The sequence below is a fragment of the Triturus cristatus genome, chromosome 6 (assembly GCF_964204655.1).
Source record: "Triturus cristatus chromosome 6, aTriCri1.1, whole genome shotgun sequence".
In the NCBI taxonomy this organism is placed as follows: Eukaryota; Metazoa; Chordata; class Amphibia; order Caudata; family Salamandridae; genus Triturus; species Triturus cristatus.
The window spans coordinates 1,668,132,460-1,668,154,433 of NC_140589.1; the positions used below are offsets into that span (position 1 = coordinate 1,668,132,460).

General features: G+C 44.1%; 2 protein-coding genes across 2 annotated transcripts in view; one reads left to right on the forward strand and one right to left on the reverse strand.

Annotated features, from left to right (window-relative positions):
* Positions 1 to 7,968, reverse strand: part of MRPS10 (mitochondrial ribosomal protein S10) — an 82,231-nt gene extending 74,263 nt beyond the window's left edge. Inside the window, exon 1 of the mRNA XM_085612836.1 lies at positions 7,643 to 7,968. Within this exon, the coding sequence (XP_085468962.1) occupies positions 7,643 to 7,696 (54 nt within the window). The 5' untranslated portion in view covers positions 7,697 to 7,968. The remainder of the gene's footprint in view (positions 1 to 7,642) is intronic.
* Positions 7,969 to 8,041: 73 nt separating this feature from the next.
* The window catches only part of UTP25 (UTP25 small subunit processome component), a 203,151-nt gene continuing 189,218 nt past the window's right edge, over positions 8,042 to 21,974 (forward strand). Inside the window, exon 1 of the mRNA XM_085612834.1 lies at positions 8,042 to 8,832. Within this exon, the coding sequence (XP_085468960.1) occupies positions 8,732 to 8,832 (101 nt within the window). The 5' untranslated portion in view covers positions 8,042 to 8,731. The remainder of the gene's footprint in view (positions 8,833 to 21,974) is intronic.

Sequence of the window (21,974 nt, forward strand, 5' to 3'; positions counted from 1 at the left end):
CCATTCCCCTCTCTCCAGGGTTGAGGCCTTCACCTTTTTCCTTTGATTGTAGTATTCAGTATATATCCTTTGGGCCTTCTCAAGGTTGTGCTGTACTACTGCCGGAGACCACTAACTGGTTATCGTCTTTTCTCTCCATGTTACATTTTCCTTGGTGAATGGATGCCTTCCTCTCAGGATTTGAAAAGGGCTATACCCCGTGCCTGTGGGGGTGATACGGTATGCCCATATCATGTTCTGTATCTCCTTCTCCCAGTCTTTGCCCATCATGATGGCTGCTTGGATGGATCCCATAATGACTATTGAAACGTTCCACCTGTCCATTACTCGACGGATGATACACGGAAGTGTGTTTTACTTTGATTCTATTCCTTTCTGCATACTTGTACCACTTTTCTGAGGTGAATTGCGGCCCATTGTCGCTCAGGATGGTTCTCGGGATTCCTTCCCTGAGGAAAACTGAAGTCAAGAACTTAATCACTGTTTCCGTATCCATCGCTTCTTGAATATGTATCTCCGGCCATTTAGAGTATTTGTCTACCAGAACGCACAGATATTTGGGCGTCCCTTGGTTGTCCAGCACTGGTCCTAGAATGTCCACTGCCACTTCTTCCCACGGATCTTTCGGTAGAGCGAATTTTCCCAATGCCGGCCTTAAAGGATTCAGTGTCTTGTCTGCTCTTTGGCATTGGTCGCATTCTCTTACATGTCTTTCCACCTGGACATCCATTCCGGGCCACCAGTACATATGCTTCGCTCTCATCTTGGTTTTCACTATTCCTAGGTGTCCTTCGTGCAACAGCACGACCAGGCGAGGTACTAACGCTGCCGGGGGAACAACTTTATCACATCTGTACAGGAAAATCCCTTTGTCTCCCACTGACAGCTTCACTCTGACTTCATAGAACTTCCTGAGCGCCTCTCGCAACAGTCTTTTCTTGGGCCATCCATGTATTATGTGTTCTTTGACCTCCCTAATCTCACTGTCGTCTTCGTACGCTTGGGTCCACTCTTGATTACCTATCACCCTTTCGGGGTCTTCCATCACCGCTACCAACTTTTCCTCTTCTGCTGCTGGGTAGGGGGCTTCTTCCATCGCTGCCGCTCTACTGAGGTAATCCGCGACTTTGTTTCGTGTCCCTGGTATGTACTCCACATCATACCTGTATTCTAGTAACTTTGGTGTCATCTTGGCGATGTGCGGCGTGGCGCTGGCATGTCCACTTGAGGTGAGTACTTTGACTAGTGGCTTGTGATCAGTTTTGAGTTTAAACCTCGTGCCCCATAGGAATTGACGGAACCTTCCCATGGCCCACACCACCGCTAGCATCTCCTTCTCAATTACACTATATTTCTGTTCTGTTGGCGATAATGATCTGGATGCGAAACAGTGGGTCTCCGTCGTCCCTTCTCTCCTCTCCTACATGAGGGCTGCCCCCAATCCCTTCTCACTGGCATCCGTCGTCAATATTCATTGTCCCAGCGGGTCGTATCCCTGCAGTGGTACGGCTTGGCTGATGTCGCACTTCAACGCTTCAAATTCTTTTTGTGTTTCTTCTGGCCACTTGAACGCTGTTTTGTCCCTTATCAAATGTCTCAGGTGGTGCGTCTTGGTGGCAAAGTGTTGCACGAATTTGCTATAATATTCTGCCATCCCTAGAAAGGATCTCACTTCTTCCTTGTTGGATAGAGCCATAGCATTGCAGATCGCATTCACATTTGCGCGTTTTGGCGTGATGCCTTGTCCTCCTATTTCATGTCCCAAATATGTGACAGACGTCATTCCTAGTCGGCACTTTTCCCATTCTGCGGTCAGGCCGTTGGTTTCCAACACACGAAGTACCTTATCTAACTTCTTGTCATGGTCCTTCCTGTCTGACCCCATCACCAGTATGTCATCCTGGAAATATTGGATGCCCTCGATGTCCTTGAAGAGGCGATGCATTAATTTCTGGAACACCGCCACTGCAGAAGCGAGACCAAACGGTATCCTGCGGAATTGATAGCATCAAAAAGGCGTTATAAAGGATGTCAGTTTCCAGCTTGTTGGATGTAGATCAATCTGGTGATAGGCGGAGGGGGAGGTCGATAGCGGAAAACCACTTTATCCCCTTAGTTTTGGACATCATTTCTTCAATGCGCGGCAATGGGAACTTTTCCACTATTAGGCACTTGTTCAGTTCTCGAAGGTCCACACACAGACGAACTTTCCCATTGGGTTTCATGGCTACTACCAAGGGGGCCAGCCATTCTGAGCTGTCTATGGGCTTTATTATTTCATTTTCTTCTAGTCCACGTAGTTCCCTCTGTACAGCTTCTTTTATGGCTAAGGGCACGTTGCGGACTTTGTGTGATACCGGTCTTGAGTTTTCCTTGAGTACGATCTTGTGTGTGAATTTCTCCAATTTGCCCACTTTTCCACCAAATACCTTCGGGAATTTGCTTTTCATTTCTTCTAGCTCCGGCCAGCTCCCTGGCGCTGTCAGTAGCACTTGCATGTCCCCTCCTGGGTCTAACTTGATCCCTAGGTCCCCTTGGTCCATCCATCCTAGGACGGATGGGCTTTTTTCTGCTACATATAATTTGCACTCCGCACTTTTTCCCTTAAATTCGAAGGTCAACTTCCTGTATCCCACCATGGGAATGGGTTCGCCTGTGTACGACACTGGTCGTATGTCCGGTGGTTCTAGCCATGACCCCAAGCTGGGCTCAAATTCTTCCCTCCACACTGCTCTTTGGACTATGGTGTATGGAGATCCCGAGTCTGCTACAATCTTGATTTTCACACCTCCTATTACCATGTTGCATTGTGGTTTGCGGGAGCGCTTGCCCTCGATGCCTAGCTGTGAGAAGTTGGCCTGATGTATGATGTCACTAGTTATAGTGTACACCTTATATCAGTCCAAATACCCTTATGGTGATTGGTTGTAAAGTCAACCTTATAGACCAGCTATCCTAGTGGTAGCATGGACAAGAGCAGTCTTAGGCTAAACTCTGAATGGCATGTGAAGCCAGCTGTGATACCATATATAATCCCTTGAATACCAAATGAAAGGACACCACAACAGATATATATATAAAATAAAGTGTATTTATTCTAAGCAAACCCTCAGCACTCTTTATGAGATTAGAGGTAAGTACAACACAGTCTTATTTAAGCATACATTAAGTCACACAGGTAAGTAATACAGTTAGGCCCTAGGGGCCATGCAAACCATATACTAAGTAAGTGGTATAAGAACCACTGTCACGGAAATAGAATAGGCCTAGGCCTAGGGAATCGCTGGGGCTACACTACACTAGCGTTAGATAGGAAGTGGGAGGCCCACGGGATTCGTGTGCAGAGTGGAAACACTCACGCGTAATGCGTAAAAGTCAATAGCAATAGTACAGTTTAGAAAACGGTAGATTTAGGACACTTCCGGAGTAGCTAGGAAGTTGAGACTTGAAAACTAGACACTAGGATAGTCACTATCCTGATGAGCACCGGAGTACCCAAGTTACCTAGCCCACAGGCTGCGGGTGCATAGGGGTGAAGATGCGTCGTTTTCGTCGTCGACTCCTATGGATGCCTGAAGAAAGATGCTGACAGGCAGTCAGTGAAGAGTGTCCGGTGGATCCCAAGGCTGGGATCAAGAAGAAAGGAAACCTGCAAGCAGAAGGGACAGAGTCAAGGTCACTAGCCAGTGACCACGTGGAACCAGGAAGGAACCAGGCGATGTCGTGAAGATTTGCAGGTGAAGGTGAAGCTTGTCGCTGCAGCCAGGAGGACCAGGAAGCGTCGAGGACGACCAGGACCAGGAGGCGAGCTGTCCCACGAAGGCTCTTGCTGTCGGCGGCGTCGAAGTTGGACTAGGACTCACCAAGCCTTGGCAAGCGAAACCCACGAAGGACTTGCTTCTGGTGCAGACCAGGAAGGTCTGGGGTGCTTCTTCTTTGCAGAGAAGCGGGAGCCAGTCTGGAGGAGCCAAACCAGCGCAGAAGATTTCAGGGTGCGTCGTCACAGAGGCCACTAGCCAGCGGGCAAGCAACCGGACAGACGCGGCAAGCAGGAAAATGCTGAAGGGCCCCACGCAGGACTCGTGGAGTGTGGGGGGCGGATCTTCGGTGCAGATGGTGCTTGGGGTTGGGGCTTCTCAATCCCCGGTGCACAACTTCGAGGGTACCTCAGAAGCTGCGCTGTAAGTTACTAGCCACTTTTTCCAGGTAGCCGGTCCCACGTCGCTCGTCGCCTCCACGGATCTCAGCTCTGCTGCAGATGTGGATGAGGGTCGGAGAAGTCTGGAAGTCAAGGCTCTGGTCGGGCTCTGCAGTCGGTTCCTCGTAGAACGGTCGCAAAGCAAAGGGTAGTCTCTTGATGGTGCCTGTTTGCACAGGGTAGCCACTCCTTGGCTACAAGGGAGATTCTTCAGTCTTCTTCTTTCGTCGAATGTCGAAGGTCCAGAGTTTGTTCAGTTTTGCAGGTTCAGGATAATCTAAAGTCTTGAGGCCCAACTCCCACTCTTATACTAATCTGGGGGGCTGGGATACCTGCTAGGTCACGCCTTAGGGGTGGGACCTGGGAGGGGGTGGTTACACCCACTTCCCTTTGTCCAGTTTCGCGCCAGAGCTGGGGCTGGAGTGCCCCAGCGCCGGTTTGAACTGGACTATGCAAGGAACACCTTGTGTGCCCCAGGCATGTCTCATTCCTTTCAGCCCACCCTGCCCCAATACACTAAAGGCTGTCTGGGGAGGTGCTAGCACCTCCCCAAGCAGGACACCTATTGTCCAGGCCTCCCTGGCTGGGATCACTCCCAGCAGCAGGAGGTCAGACTTGTGTCTGTGGCAGCAGCATCCATTTTGTGATGCTGAGGCTTTGGTTAGAGTTAAACAGCAAAGTAGGATTTTAACATGTCTCTCCCTCTAGAAGGGAGGAATAATATCCTCATCACCAGAAATGGTATGGGGGTATTATTCCAAAGTGTTAGACACCTTACACGACATGTTTTGATAAAGCCAAACCATAGTTACCATAACCGTCTAAGATTATAAGGCACTTTAAGAGTATATGGTAGGCTATATCATAGAACAGCTATAAGGACTTGGTTCCGAAAGCTGCAGACAGGCTCAGCTCATGCTAGAGCACCATCTCACATGTTACCAAGCACTCTGCCTCCAGGATTGTTAAGGCCTGCCATAGGAGTGACTGATAGGTACACATGTGTCTATATATAAGGGTAGATATAGGCATACTATATCTAAGCAAGGGGTGATTACACGACCTTGCCCCAGCTGAGTGATCAGCCAGTTGTGTCTGATTGGGAGGCCAGACCAGGGGTGGCATAATACATGCTGCAGCCCCTGGGAGGCCTAGGGTACACCTATGCCCTGGGTACCTAGGGTACACTGTACAGGGTCCAATAAGGTGATCCTTACCAATTGGTTATGTACCTAGGGTACATGGAGTCCATTTTAAAGAGAGAGCAGACAGCCTGAGACCCTGAATGGCAGGATCTCAGGCCAACTAAGTCGAAAAACCAGCTAGACACCAGGCAAAAAGTTGGGGGTACCCATAGTCAGATATCCACCTTCCTACACTAGCACTTGCTCGTCCACGCATAATACACTGTCTTCCTCATCTTGTTCTTCTTCTTCCTCCTGTTGGTCTTGCATCACGTACTTCACCATTGGTCTTTTCGTTTTCCAGCGACACACTTTTTCGTAGTGCCCCATTATGCCGCAGAACATACATTTTGCTCGGAACGCTGGGCAACGTTTGTCCTGGGCAGCATGCGCTGGACTACCACACCTGTAGCACGTCGTACTGTTGTCTCTATTCGGCTTCCATATTTATCCCGGTTTCCCTTTCCATTTATTTTGTCCTTTCCCTTCGGGCGGCATGGTTTTGCTCCTTCCCTGTGGTTTAGCATCATCCACCTTGTTCACCATGGTCTTCTGGATGGTCTCCCTTTTTGCTGGGTCGGCACACCTTTTCGACATTTACGCCTTTTTCACCATGGCTATTACTTCCTTCAGTGATGCTTCACTGTTTGTCCACAACTTGTCTTGCACTGTTTTGTTGGTGGTGTGCATAACTATCTGATCTTTTATAAACTCGTCATTCAGAACTCCGTACCTGCACGTTACCGCCAACTTCCTCAACGCTGCCACATAATCATCTATGGACTCGCCGGGTTCTTGTTTCCTTTGCTGGAAATTATACCTGCCAATGGAGACGCACACCACAGGGCAGTAGTGGGTGTCGAGGTCTTCTATTGCGTGTCTGAATACGTCATCATCCGTGTCCGGCCTGGTTGTGGGTACCAGGTTCTGAAAGACTCTTATCCCTTCCGGGCCTAAATTGTGCAGTAGGATCCTTTTCTTCCTCGCACTGGGGAAGGCCTCCCCATTTTCATCTTCCAGAGCTGCAATATAGTTCTTGAAAAACTCTCTCCAATCCTCCCATTTCATTTGAGGTTCTCCTGGTCTCGGCAGGAACGGGATTGGCGTCGTCAGTGAAGATGCTTGCGTGCTCATCGTGGCGCGTCCTTCTGGCACCGCCCCTGGGCCTCTCGGACTGCCTGGCGCGTCCGCGCTCTCACCTTGTGCTTGATCTTGTCGGGGTTCTCCCGCTCCCCTGTCTCTGCGTGCTGCTGCTTCCGCCAGGGTCTCTTTTGATTGAAGATGGTCTTCGTCGTTTTATTTATTTATTTTCCCTGGTACTTCCCCCTGTGGTTGTCTTCTGTCCCTTATTGCTGCCTCTGCCACGCTCTCCCGCCGTATAGTGCTCCTTGAGGGTGGTTCCCCTCCTGTGGTCCTCTCTGGTGCCTTCCAGCCAGCCAGCACTCCTTGGTGGGGTGACTAAGTTCCCCCCTTTTTTTTCCTTATTACTCCTCTAGGATCCCAACCTCGTCGCCACTGTAAAGTTGCTTGTTCTGCTGTCTATCAAACAACACCAGGAGTAAGTAATTAGCATGAAATAAGTTTATTTCACATCGGCAGGAGAGCGCCGGGAAAGACGCGACCTCGCAGTTCTAATTCAGCTTCGCACATTTGCTCGTCTTCACGCGTCACCACGTAGCGCGTGAAGACTAGAGCGCAACACTACAGTACACAGAAACAAGATTCTAATCCCGACTCGGCTGAAAAACTGGGCAAATCTCTTAACCTCCTCGTGCCTAGAAAACGGTTCTCTGTAAAGCGCCAGTTTCTCACTGAATAAAACTGCAAAAATAAGTAATACATCCAAGTTCCTGCTTACCCGAAAAGAATTCGGGCAGACTGACACAAGGGCTACTGCATAAAGCTGGCTCCTATCTTTACATAAATGGCAACATTAACGTAACGTTCGTAAAACCCAGAACCAATGTTTTAACATATAAAATGATTTACTTTTATCATGCTGATTAGTATTATATTCGCCAACAACATTAATTTCGTTGAAGGACACTATTCTCCTAAGGACAACTGCTGACAGTCGTAGTTAGGTTCAACGGTATTCTTCCCATTCCAAGATGGCCGCCAAACGCTCATTTTTACCGAGGACATACCCATGCGAGCTAGGGCTGCTGGTCCATGTTCTGCTTTCATGACGCTGAACTGGAGGAGCATTTCAATATTTTTTACTTGAAACTTATGAAAGGAGCAAGTACTGCACTCTCACCTGCTGCCGCGATAGGAGTCCCCGAAGCAATACACTGCCCACCGCAGCAAACATTTTTTACGCCGCGCTGCTGCCAACCGTGGATCTGCTTCCGGACCTTTGAACAAACTCTTCCGGTGTTAGGGCTGGTGCAGCAGCGAGTGTGCTAGACCTATTCCTACTGTAAAAGACTGAACCGCTCCTGTTATACCATAGACATAAACATAGATCACTTTCTTTCGGAACTTTTCTAGAATTAAAGAAGGATATATTTCCCTTAGAATGACGACTTCTATCTAGTACAAGTAATACTTCATTGTTAGATCTCCGAGATCCAATCTGAAAGGGAGAACACGTCAAATCGATATGTTTACCAAAGACAGGAAACGTGTAGTGAATTGGCTGGTTCATCATGCACATGGAAGAAGAAGGTCAAAGCAGGGTTGTGAAAAACAAGTACTGACTTTATATGATTAACTATGACGCCATGGAGCCCTTCAAAAAGGGCATTTCAACAGGCCGATTTCTTTTGCAGCAATAGGATGTATAAATATTTGCAAGCAGTTTGTTGTGTCTGCAGTTACTAGTTGTAGAAGTAGGTGCTAACCAAGAACAGTGGACGTTGCTTTTCAGGATGTAAAATGCGTCAGACACCTGTTACAACAGTAAGCTTTCCATTATTTCACAGTTACAGCAATTAGGATTTGTTACACTCTTTCATGAAAGTAGTCTCGTTTTTTAAAAAGAATTATTCTCTGTTTATAAGCTCAATATTGATAATGTTCTGATAACTCCTGGTACCATATCGTTGGACTTTCGAGTGGCTACAGGCAACGACACTCGCAATATATTCTTCGATTCCTGGAAGGCACGCTGAGGTACTACCGCTTCAGAATGGGGAGATGCGACGACAATATTGCCGCCATCTTACAGTTCCTAGTCACGTGTACTACTGTTGAAGACTAATACCCAATTGGGCTAATTTCCCAGTGTATCATGGCCGCCTCCTAGTGTAGTGTGTTTGTGGAATTCACGTTTATTTTACTGCCTTTCTAAATTCGTACCTGTGCACCTTGGGGAGTCTGGGTCTGGCTGCAAGGAACAGTCGCCATGGGCAAGAGAAGGAACGACAAGGAAGTAATTAATAGCCTGACCAAGAAGCAGAAGAAACATCTAATAGAGTTCGGAGAGCAGCACCCCTTTTATGACAAGTAAGTGTCTTACCATCTTTTTGAGACTTGAGATTTTTCCTAACTGTTCGCGTAGTATTTTAATTCATATTTGTTGAGCAGCTTTTTTTATTTTTATTTATTACGGTCAGGTTTTTGTTTAATTGTTTAGACGGATTCAGAATTCAAGTGCTTGGGCACTAATTAACATGTTAAATGTGTTATTGAGCTAGCGGTACTAGGTAGCTACATTCTTACAAGGGACAACGTTTTTCAGTCCCGGGTTTCCGTGTAAAAAAACCACAATCACTTGGACTACATTTCTAGATTGGCCGGTTTGTAAAAGGTTAAACTGCAGAGGAATACGATTAACATTGTGAACTAGAGCGATCTTGTAATTTTAACCAGAGAGGTACGTCATTGTAGCGTAATAAGTATTGGTAAATTGTATTTGCATTTTTATAGCGTTTACTACTCCTGACCAGTCATCAAAACACTTTGTCAGGCAGAACGACGCACCTTAACCCAAGGTTAGTATTTAATCCAGTGTTATTGGTTAGTTATTGGGATTAGTATTATATGCGCTCAAAGCAAACCATTATATGCAGTCATTCCAGTTTCTTTCTGGTGGACTAAATTAATGGTGGCTAGTTGCGATCATTAGTGGGAGGGGAGGGGGATGAACCAATGCACTTTGTTGGTGGGATTAATAGATGAGTTTAGAGAAGATTAGGCATTGTTAGATTGCATAGATATGACTTCCAGAGAGAGATTGTTATTTAGTAAATGAGTTGTAGGAAATTTGCCAAAAATACAGTAACATAGAATATGCTAAACATTCATGAGTCAAAGTATGTTGCGCTGAGAGAGAAGAGGCATGCAGATGATGGAAGGGAAGGAGAGGGAAATTTGAAAGCGGGAAGAAAAAAAAGGTGAGATGACAAATAGAAGTTTTAGTTAAAGGGACAGTTTTTAATGCTGGGTTTAAGGAATGTAGAGACCATTTTTGAGACATCCTACAGTTTGAGGATGCAAGAATGTAGAAAGAAATATTATTTACTTGTAAAAGTTGTGCTTGATTAGTAATTTATTTTAGGTACTAGAATCGGGTAAACCATCTTGTGCTGCAAAGCTACTGCTAGATCACCTATCAAGCTAGGCCAGTTGATCAGTTCAAGGTTTGAAAAATATTGGTTAGACACATATGTTGACCAATTTAAAGAGCTTTAGGCTGCACTCCAAGGAATCAGTAACTTCAAGATCACAGCAGTGTGATAATATACAAGAAAATTATGTTGACAGCAGGTGACAGTGAGGCTAAGCGCCAACTAGGAATATGCCTCTTGTTTCCGCTGCCAATCACCCCGCATGTTGTTACAACGCATACCATTACCCTGCAAGTCGTAACAATGACTTGCGGAGTGGGGCGCTGGATGTTGGAATAGTATAATTTACTATTCCAACTCCAGTCTGTGCGGACAGTAGGGAATGTGTCGGATTTTAAATCCAACACCTTCTCCTCCCTCCGCAAGTCGTTGTTACGATTTTAAGACTACAAACCATGATGCCACTTGACATCATGGGTAGGGGTTGACTTTCAGCTGCTAAAACTTTATAAAATCTGCTTCCCCACACCGGACTACTGTACTACTACAATTATGCAAAAGACTTTATACAGAGATCATACTAAAATGAGATTTAAAATCCAACACATTCCCTACTGTCTGCACAGACTGGAGTTGGAATAGTAAATTATACTTTTCCAACATCCAGTGCCCCACTCCGCAAGTCGTTGTTACGACATGCGGGGTAATGGTATGCGTTTAAAGTCTTTTGCATAATTGTAGTAGTACAGTTGTAACATTGTTGGCATATGGAATGTGACTAAAGCTGAGGATTGTAGGTGGAGTGTATGTGGATGGTGGGGATAAGTGGATGTTTGAATGTGAGAGAGCTTGGATGCAGCTAGCGGCTTATGAACTTGGTTGTTTTCCTGATACTGCGTGCAATGGTACCAATAAAAATTACCTACCTCACCATACAGAGTTTCTTTTGCCTTGTCACAGTGGTGACAAGCATGTAGATTCAGGAGCAGCAGGGGGGATTTTAATAGCGAGCAATCATAGACTGAAGTGCTGTGCTTCAGATTCATTTAACTGATCGGAAATTGTTAGGAGGAGCAATGTAGAGTTGCAGCTGATTGGATGGAATGCCGCATCGTGTCTCCTGTCATTCAGCGGTAAGCTTGATGGATTGGATGAGAAGGCTGACTGCCTACAACCACTCAGCAGAAGTCAGCCAACCAATCACTATCTACTTTGGACATGAGTAAAAGTAGTGGCCATCTGTGAATCTGAGACGCCCTCAAATTATATGGTTATTGATAACAATGACATTTGATGGAATGCATGTTTCAGCCATACTGGATTAGGTTGACACTAAACAGCAGCTGATTTCTGTTATCACGTTTTACCATTAAAAGAGCTTATAAAATGGATTGGGGACATTTGTGAGTCTCAAAGGACAAGAGCCCTAGGCATAATATCTCGGTAAAACCCAGAGAACCCACATAGGAAAATCCACACGGGACAAGATTTACATACACATCATTAAGTTTTATTTTCAATTAAGAATCCCTACAAAAGGCAAATTTAGTCAAGCAATTAAAATCCATAGAAGGATAACATATGACCCCTCCAAAATCTCTAAGTAGTAAATCAAATGACAGTGTGACAAGGGTTTGCCTCTAATGGAATAGAGAAAAGCATTAGCACCCGTCCCAAATACAGCAGATTTTATAAAGTTTTAGCAGCTGAAAGTCAACCCCTACCCATGATATCAAGTGGCATCATGGTTTGTAGTCCTACAAATTGCAGCAATACAAGCCAATCAATAATTTGAAAATTCACTATGTAAAACGGGTTCACTCTAGAAACCCTTCCAAAATTCATAAACAAGTGTTACTTTTCACCAACATACAAGTGGAAATTACATCTCATTTCTAAACAATAGCTGCTTGAAAGTATGAATAGAGCAGCTCTACTAGCAAGGCAACAACCTTGAATTTAAACATTAATGTCTGTTCCTCCGGCAGCAGGCAATGAGCTCATAAATTGTTAGAGCAGAAATACACCTCTCCCCATAACAGGCTTAAATAAATGACGGAAAAACACTGCATGAACGATCTAATGAATGTGTTGCATAGTGCTGCTTTTTAATTTTTTTTTATTTAAAGGGCCACGTTTTCAATGCGGTCAGGTTAGGCCCAGTAAGTTAGTTTTGCAGCCTTCTTATGTCAACTTGAACAACTTATAACATATGCAGTCCTAATACATTATTTGTGACTTATTGATGTAAATTAAAATTAAACATACAAAATATATTAATTAATCTTCGTCAGCCCCTCAAAAGAACATGTGTAAACTTGGACAATAGCAGCATTTTTATCGTTATTGGTCAAATTGATGAGAAACCGCCTAATTACTTTAGAAAGTGCATGCAAACAAAATCAATGTGGCAGGCATCTTAACACTTTGGGATAAATTAATGACAAATCAGTAGAGTTTGTAGGTGCGCTACTAATGACATCAGTCTACATATATGCAATAATTTACTCACTAAGCTGGTCAGGAATGTGACAGGCACACTAGGTTTCTGTGTGAATATTTCAGTGCTAACAAGCGTAAGATTTTTTTTTTTTTTGCAATTCACTATCACTAAAACCATGATTTCAGCGCTACATTTACAGTGAATATGTACATTTATCTATTATCGGAGCCGGTCTGATGATGATAGGCTCACCTGAATTTTAATTGCAGCTTCATTATCACTTTGCTACTTATCGTCATCATATTAACTTTATTTCGGTTCAATGGACCATTAAAGTGTACGGTGCAGAAAAACATTATACATACATAAAAAGATCCAACCCATTTGATCGCATCTAAATACCAATGCACAGTAAAAAAGAAATAAAATCCAGTCAAAGAGCAACAATTGACAAATGCTGCCCCCGATTACGGCCAAGAGCACGAGACAAGAACCTAAATGAGAGAAACCTTATGAAAGTGCTCCTAAAGGGTCTGCTATGTTACCCAAAATGTGTGTATAATTTACATTCCTTCATACCTTGAGTCTCTGTTTCGGGTTTTAAAAGCCATAAAATTCATCAAAACATTAAAAGCACATAAGTCGAATATGTACACATTAAGGTCCAGATTGAATTAAGAAGCTAATCAGTTAAAAAAGATCTTAAAATAGGATTGGTTACTGTATTGACCCCCTGCACATAGTATCGAAATCAAGTGCCACGTCCACATAGGCCTAGTCTTTATCACCAAAGAAGCTCTCTATTCTGATCAATGTGAGATGTCCATCTCTTATCCTAGGAACCTATTCCTAACACACCATATGGAAAAGAGATATCTAGATACTGCGAATACTATCGCATGGTGGAGATCGTATTTCAGTATTCTAAGAGCCTCTAGGTGGTTAGGAATCCCTAGTTCCTGCAAATCTGTACTATCCACTTTTATCTTACTTTTTTTATATGCCGGACAAAAGAAGATCATGTATGCTTCGGTTTCTTCTGCTCTACCACAGGAGGGACAATTCCGATGTATTTCCCTCGACCAGGCACTAGTAAGTGTGCGCAAGGGGAGCGAGCCATGCCTGAGCTGCAAATACAACTTCCTGGCGAGTGCTGGCTGGATCTCGTTCAGGAAAATCTCATAGCTATAAATGTGTTTAATCTGTATCAAATTCCTAGTTAAAATAACCTCTGTTGAAACCTTCATAAGAGAGGAAAGTCTGGAAGCCCTGTAGCAATCCACGAGTTTGTTCTTGGAAATTGCCAGGGAAGCTGTCAGAGGGTCTTTCCATAGAGAAGCCAGTCCTATTCTAGTCCGAGTTTCCCTCGGATGAGTAAACCAAGGTAGGCTTTCGGCCCCTGGTATCCCCAGAAGTTCTTTTAATGCTTGTCTATATTGAGTCAGCTCTGGGGTTGACCAAACTCTCCTCCAAAAGAGGAGAGGTCTTAAAGCAATAGTCTCTGAAATGAGGGGCAACCCTAGATCAAGTTGGAGCAGAGTCAGGGGGATGTTAGGGGGAAGAGACACTGAGTCCCTAATGAATTTATTTTTTACCAATACAATGCTTTTAATAGACTTGTGTCCCCATAGCGCTGCCCCTTAAGTAATGGCTCCCAGAGATTGGGTTTTTTATATTCCTATCAGGGGACTAAGGGGCTTAGAGAATGAAGACCTATAGACCTTAGCCAGACCACCTGTACTATGTGCTTGCTTCAATCTCTGTTTCCCTATGTGAAAGGCCCAATCCATATGCTCATTGAAAGGTATCCCCAAACACTCAAAAATGGCAACCCCCTCCAATAGGTTCAGTTAAACACGGGGTTGGTTCTGGTGGAATGCACAGAATTAACAAACCTAGATTTCGTCTTGGCAACATTCACCCCAAGGCCCGCTCGATGCAAAAAGAGTTAAATCCATTGAGTATCCTTATCCTTTGGATCCCGATGGGAGATTTTGATAGGAGGCGGTTACCACTGGTGAACATCAGGGCTGGAATTTTGGTCAAACAAATCTTGGGAGCGTCCTTGTCGCGACCCCATCTATCCACCAACCCATTGATGTACAGAAAAAATAGGGTTGGTGCCAACACACAGCCCTGTCACACACCCCTGGTTACCGGAAATGGTTCCGAAAGCTCCCCTAGTTTCCCACATCGAACCTGTGCAAAGTTCTTTTCATGTAGCCTCCTAAGGATATTACAGAGGTAGGTGGGAACCCCCATGTTAGTTACAACAGCCCAGAGTTTGGATCTCAGAACTAGGTCAAAGGCAGATTTTAGGTCTACGAACATCCGATACAAACTGCCACCCTCCAGCTCAATCGTTTCGAATAGAGGAGTTGGCGGCGTAATACCTGATCAATGGTGGATGTTCGGTTTCTGTTACCTGCTTGTAAAGTACTACGAGCATTATGGGCCTCTATCCACTCTAGTAGCCGTTCTAGGATAACCCTTGAGAAAACCTTCTGCATCACATTTATGAGGCTAATGGGCCTATAATTCGCTGATAAAAGGGGGGAACCTTTCTCATACACTGGTATTATTTCAGCACCAGCCCAGGTCTCAGGGATGGGCATAACACCCAATACAGCATTAAAGATGACTACCAGGTAGGGGCCGCCAATCGTCTGATTCAGAAAGATACAAGTCCCCAGGGACCCTATCGATTCCAGGCGCCTTGTAATATGATGCCTATGATTGAAATAGCTCTACATACTTCCTCAAGAGAAACTATGGAGAAGTCCTCGTTAGCCTTTATACCAACCTGGTTCAGATCATATGTTTGATGGTCTACATTTTTCTCCACCACTACCTCAAGGGGATCCTGGACGTCATAAAGTGAACGAAAGTGATTATTCCAGGCTTCGGCTGCAATGTTTGGCTCTAGAGTGTATCTCTCTTTCCGATTGCTGAAGGAGACTATGTTCCAAAATGCCCTTGGATCTTTCTGTTTAAGGACCTGTAGGAGAGACTCCCATTTGGCCATGTCCCCCTCAATCTTGATCTGTTTGATGGCATCCTTATACCTAATTCTGGCACGTGTTATCTGGGTTTTGTCCTTAGATTATTATACCAGGTTGGAACGATTTGTTCTCTCTGGACCTTCCTCCGATTTAAAAATAAATAAATAAATCAACAAAAAAAATCACGCAGTGCGGCTACACAACGTGAGTGATTCTCGGCCGCTTCCTTAAACCTGTTTTCTATATTTATTACCTCCATACAAGCACTCAAGTCTTCCATAGCAGTCTGCATTGTTTTATAAATGATGAAAATAGAATTGGGGGACTCCTGTATTTTAGCCCAACAGATGTGTCTCCGTGTGGTCGACAGACGCAATCTAACATCAAGTGGGTCCCTGTGCTTCCCCTGTGTGTTCCTATCTTACACTAACAGATTTAATACCAAGAAATTATGGTCGCTATCGTGGAGTGGTAAAATAAAAAAATCTAGAACCGAAGCCCACATTTTTCCATCCACAAGTACATATTCAATAATGGACTCAGACATGGTCCGATTAAACGTAGGGGGGGCCATGTTTGTCTGACGTTGTTTGCTCATTGCAGGCCCGAATTGACTGGTTCAGTTTAAGAGTGTAGATCTGTAAAGCTATAGAAGACCACTTTTTAGGGGGGCTGTAGTTGTGACAGGTATAGCCCACTGCCTATCTTCTTCTAAGGCCTCACTCTGTCTTATGGCTAGTGGCTCAAATTGGCAATTAAAGTCACTCCCTATGATCTTGAGGTCATGCCTTAGAAGGGAAGACCGGAGGATAGATAATTGCTCCACTGTTGGGGATTCTTGGCCCCTTCTGACTGTTCTTGAGTATACGTTAACCAGTACTAGAGTTCTAAAAAGTAAATTGCAACACTAGATTAAAAAAGTCAGGGGACCCTGTCTCGACTTCCCTTGCTGAACAACCTAAATAGGTGGCGATCCAGATTGTAAGCCCCCCTGAGGGTCTACCTCTCCCTGCAATTGCAGAAAGTTTGGAAAAAGCTGCATAACCAATTCGCCTTAGATCCTCCATGGCCTAGGTTTCCTGAAATAATACTAAATCAAATTTGTCTACGACTGCCCCCCAGTTGCTGCACTCCAGCTTATTCCTAAGGCCGGCTACATTACAGAATGCAACTTTGATGGTATTTGACAAAGTTTTGATAACTGGCAGAGCCCCACCCTCTTTTGGCTCTCCCTTATCCACCCTGGGCAGGCATCCCTCTTTATTAATACTAGTAGCATAGCTCATATCTGCAAGCCCCTGTTCTACTCCCGCCCCCTACGACCATCCTCCTCCCCCCTTCCTCGCTTCTTCATGTTGGGAAGACCTTCATTCTCAAGACAGAGTAGCTCAGTGGATAAGGTGAAACTCCCGTCAGGTCCTGCTCTACCCACGGCGCATTCTAGCCGGGCTATGTTCTTTACTAAAGTCGGGTCAGGCCCACTTTATAAACACCCCCTGCCTTGAGTGCTACACACTTCAAACAACCTAATCTGATATGGTTCTTGGTCGAAGGCCTCTGGGGCCATGAATTCTGCAGGGTCAGGGAGTCAATCCACCCCATCTCAAATCTATTGTGTACAGGTACAGCATATCTACAGGGGCCAGCTGTAGAAGGGGAGTGGTAGATGTAGCTGGGGGTGGAGAGCAGGGGGCATCATGCTGTATGATGTAGCCTACCTAGGTGCTACTTATCTATCTGTATTCTTGACAAGTCACATTTTTAAAATGTCAAATGTGCAATCTCCTCCCTTTATTTTTGGCCCTGCCAGGTGAACTGCCTATTGAGTGGGACATGTGAGTTGATTTATTTCAGGCATATGTTGATGTGTTGGAGGAAGTAGAATGTACCCCACAAGGGCAATTGTAATTGGGGAATATGGGACTTAAGCAATTCAAAAACACGCCTTCTTTGGAGAATGTAGGTGATTTTAAATGTGTTTTAAATTGCAGCAAAACAGAGGTAAGAGAGTCATCAGAAGAGGGTGAACATGGTATTAGAGCATTATACATTTTATTTGAGGCCAGAAAGAAGGGTAGAGTATTAATAAGTATATTTCTGCATTCCATGCCTTAGCTGTGACATCCAACTTTGAGCACATTACTGATAAGCAAGTACTGCATAATCAGATTTTAATGAAGACAAAGAGGAAACTCAAGAAAGAGTGTAGGCATCAACCGATATTACATTGAATGGTGCCATTAAAGCTACAAATGAAATAGATTTATTGGAATGGTGCATGCAGGAAGTTATGAAAAATATTGAAGGTGTAAGTGTGAGTGCTCTCTCCAAAGTTGCAGTTCCTGGAATAAGGGTGGATAAAAAAAATATCCCTAGGAGGGTAGTGAACTGTTAGGAAAAAGAAAGGGTGTTGTTATAGAAGGGGAGGGGTAAATAAATTTGCAAATGCAATAAATTGTCCGCCTGTTGACAAGGTGTGTAATCGCTGTAAAAACAAGCATTGGCATAGCCAATAGGTCTCGACTTTGGGACCTTATAAGTGTTTAGGGGGGAGGCACTATGGACTACGGGAGGGGGAAGGCATCACGGCCAACGGGGTGGCGGGTGGGATTGAAAGGCACAATGAGGTGTGGATGATGAATTGAATAGGCAGGAAGCATTAGGTGGGTTGAGAACTCTTTAATGAAGAGTAATCTTGAGACCTCATCCTCCAGCCAAGCCAGTACAACTGACAATAGCTTCAACCCATAACATTCTTATCACCAAACATTCTTTAACAGAACACCCACAGCAGCTGATATCATCATCTTGGCATGGATGCTCAGCACCATTAATTAAGAACACTACATTACCTTCCCCTTTTCATCAATCAAACTAAAACAAATACAAACAAGTATATGCACCATCACATCAATCTTGCAAACGAAGAGGAACACTCTTTACTCTGATTGGTCTCGTACCTAGAGAGTGTGAAAGGTTATTAGGATTCTCAGAGACAGTACTCTGACCACACATAGAGGGACACTTCACAATCCTATTGAGGTTCCAGACTCTGTGATCCTGTGTCCTCACTGCATTGCCCAGAAGCTTGTTAACTCTGATTGGTTGACTAAACTTGGATTCACCCCACCTTCTTTCAGGAAGTTTTACCCTGACCATGTCACCCACTTGAATGACAGTTCTTTTGACAGCTTTTCTCTTGTCAAAAATCTCTTTTCTCCTCAACATTTTCTTGAACTCCTGGTCTTTCCAATCAGCTTTTTTATCAGTTACACCACCCACTTCCAACCTTTTAGAGGAAACCCAGAGAGGACTTACTTGAGTGCTTGCAACCCTTCCTTTAAATAAAGTAAAAGGAGTAACACCCGTAGAAGAATGTGGAGTGAACCTATACTCAAACACCTTCTTCTTGATAGCTTCCTCCCAGTTATAGCTAGAAGTCACGGCTAATTGCATAGCCTCCTTCAAAACCCTCACAAATCTCTCAACAACTCCATTGCATTCAGGATGATAAAGAGCCGCACGCTTATGCATGATACCTCTCTCACTCAAAAACTCTTCAACCACCCTGGAGACAAATTGTACCCCATTATCAGTCAACACCGAATTTGGCAACCCTTCATTTGCAAACAATTCATCCAAAAAATTGATAACCGATGAGGAATCTACACTATTCACTATTTTGATAGATGGCCACCTGGAAAACATGTCCAAACAAACTAGGACATACCGATCTTGTGACTTTACCTTTACAGGACCTAAAATATCAACAGCAATGTCAATCCATGGACCAGTAGCCTGCTTCCTCACCAGCATCGGCTGAGTTCTACATCCTAAAACTTTATCACTACTGGCACACAGAGGACAATCACGCACCAATCTTTCTACAAAAGTATCCATCGCGGGCCACCAATAATTTTCCCTAAGCCTCTCTTTGGTTTTGGCAATGCCCATGTGACTAGCATGTGCACTATCAACCAGTTTTTTGCGCAACACCAAAGGAACAATCAATCTGCTTCCTGTAAAAAGAAGACCACTGGAAATCGATAACTCCTCCTTGATAGACCAGAACCCTTTAACCTCCTCATCACACAACCGTTTTTCACACCAACCATCACGAATATAAGAAACAACCTGTTGCAAAGCAGAATCGTTGCCTAAGGCCACACTCCATTCCTCTTCAGTGATCACACCTTGAGTGACTAAACACACCTGTATGTCTTCCCCAAAGTCTTCCCCAAGAAAAGAGTCATCTTCATCATCATCTGAGCCAGAAGAATTAACAAGTCTTGACAAGCAGTCTGCCAGAATGTTGCTAGCCCCTGGCAAGTAAGAGACAGAGAATTCAAAATCTTGCAAAGCAACCACCCATCTCCTTATTCTATGTGATACTCGATCAATCCCTTTATTCCCAAATACTTCCTTTAAGGGTTTGTGATCAAAAATCACAGAGAAAGCCTTCCCCCACAAGAATTTCTTGAGCTTGCGAACTGCCCAATAGACGGCCAAAGCTTCCTTTTCTACTACTGAGTAGTTGCACTCAGCTCCCCTAAGTGGTCTTGAGATGAACAAAACCGTGTTGTCTACATGTTCCCCTGGTTGCAACAATACAGCACCTAATCCTTTACCACTAGCATCTGTCATGACAAAGGATTTCTTCTTGGGATCAAAACTAGAGAGATTGGGTGCTTTATTTAGACAGTCCTTAATTAAATCAAATTCCTTACTACACGATTCATTCCAAACGAACTCGCTCCCTTTTTTTAATAAAGATCTTAAATTTTCAGTTTTACTAGCGAAACCAGGAACAAACTTATTGTAGAATTCTGCCATGCCCAAAAATTTAGTAAGTTAATCTTTGCTTGCCGGGTAATTGAGGTTGGAAATGGCTTCAACCAAGGCAGGCTTGGGTTTGATCCCAGAGCCAGAGATTGAATGGCCCAGATACTCAATCTCCTTAACATCAAATTTACACTTATCCAATCTAAGAGTAAGGCCATGATCTTGCAACCTAGAAAGTATAAGACCCATCCTCTCATCATGTTCTTGCAAGCTACAACCGTACACAAGAACGTCATCTTGGTAGACTTTGACCCCACCTATCCCGTTTAATATGTTTTCCATGACCCTTTGGAATACGGATGCAGCAGATATCAGACCAAACGGCATCCTTAGAAATTTGTACGTTCCAAAAGGTGTTATAAAAGTGGTCAATTCTTGGCAGGAGGGGTGTAGTCTAACCTGGTGGTAGGCAGAAGACAAGTCTAATGTAGAGAAATGCGTGGCACTACCTAACGAGGATAACATCTCTGTTATGTTTGGGAGAGGATAGTGATCCACTACCACTGCCTTGTTCAATTCCCTCAAGTCAATGCAGAGCCTGGCCTCACCATTGGATTTTCGAGCCATCACAACCGGAGAGACCCACTCCGTAGCTTCTACCTCTTTGATGACACCATTAACCAGTAGCTTGTTCAATTCTTCTTTCATTTTGTCTCTGACCAACATGGGAACATTTCTGACTTTGGCCACTACAGGGACAGAATTGTCCTTTAACTTAATAAGGTGTTGGTACTTTTTTAAACAACCAAGTTTTTTATCAAAAACATGTGGGAACTTATTGATCCAATTGTTGCGGTCAGAGATTGAGGCTATAGTCGAGAGATCTCTCAGACACACTGAAGGTGTTTGATTAGGATCTAGATAAACCCCAAGATCCCTTTGATGAGACCAACTTATCAAAGAATCTCCTTTCATGGAAACATAAATCTTGCCTGCAGTGAGCCTACTTTTGTAATCAATTGTTCCTTCAAAGTATCCTAAGAGATTTATTATTTGTCCCCCATAACCTCTTGGCACAATATCCGGTTTGAATAACTTTACTTTTGTGAGTAAATATTTCTCATAAAAGTCTTTGGGAATTAAAGTGATCTTTGCTCCAGAGTCGAACAACATCTTAACACACTTGTCATTAATTAACACATCTTCCATAGGACCATCCTTCACCTGGCAACAAATCTGAGAAACTATTACATCTTCCCCGTCTTGTTCATAGAGATCAACTTCCCTCACACTCTTTTGGTTCCTATTGGATCTACAACATTTTGAAAAATGACCTTTCCTTTTACAAACAGAGCAAATAGCTTTCCACCCAGGACAGTCTTTGGAATTAGCTAAATGTCCTGTGTTTCTACAGCGAAAACATTTTACAGATGAATACTTTGGATTTACGTTCGGGCGCACACCCTTTGAAGAGCTTGAAGTGCCTTGTGTGGAACCTTTGGAGGCTTTATCAGGCCCTGAAGGTGCATCTGTTTTTACTTCCTTAACCTCTGCATCAGAACTCTTATTGTTGTCTGCTCCTTTGCGTATAGCCTCAGAACAAGCTTTTGAATGCTCGTGCAACTTTAAAGTGGTGATGACTTCCTCAAGAGAAGGATTGTCTTTTTGCCAGAGTGCGTCTTTTGCTTTATCAATAGATGACCCAAGCATGAGTTGATCTCTGAGTCTTTCCTCCAAACTTGCCCCAAAAGAACAAGTGGAAGCCAACTTGCGCAAGGAGGTGACATATTGTTCTACAGATTCTTCATGTTTTTGGAGTCTCTTACCAAAATGATAACGTTCTAATACCAT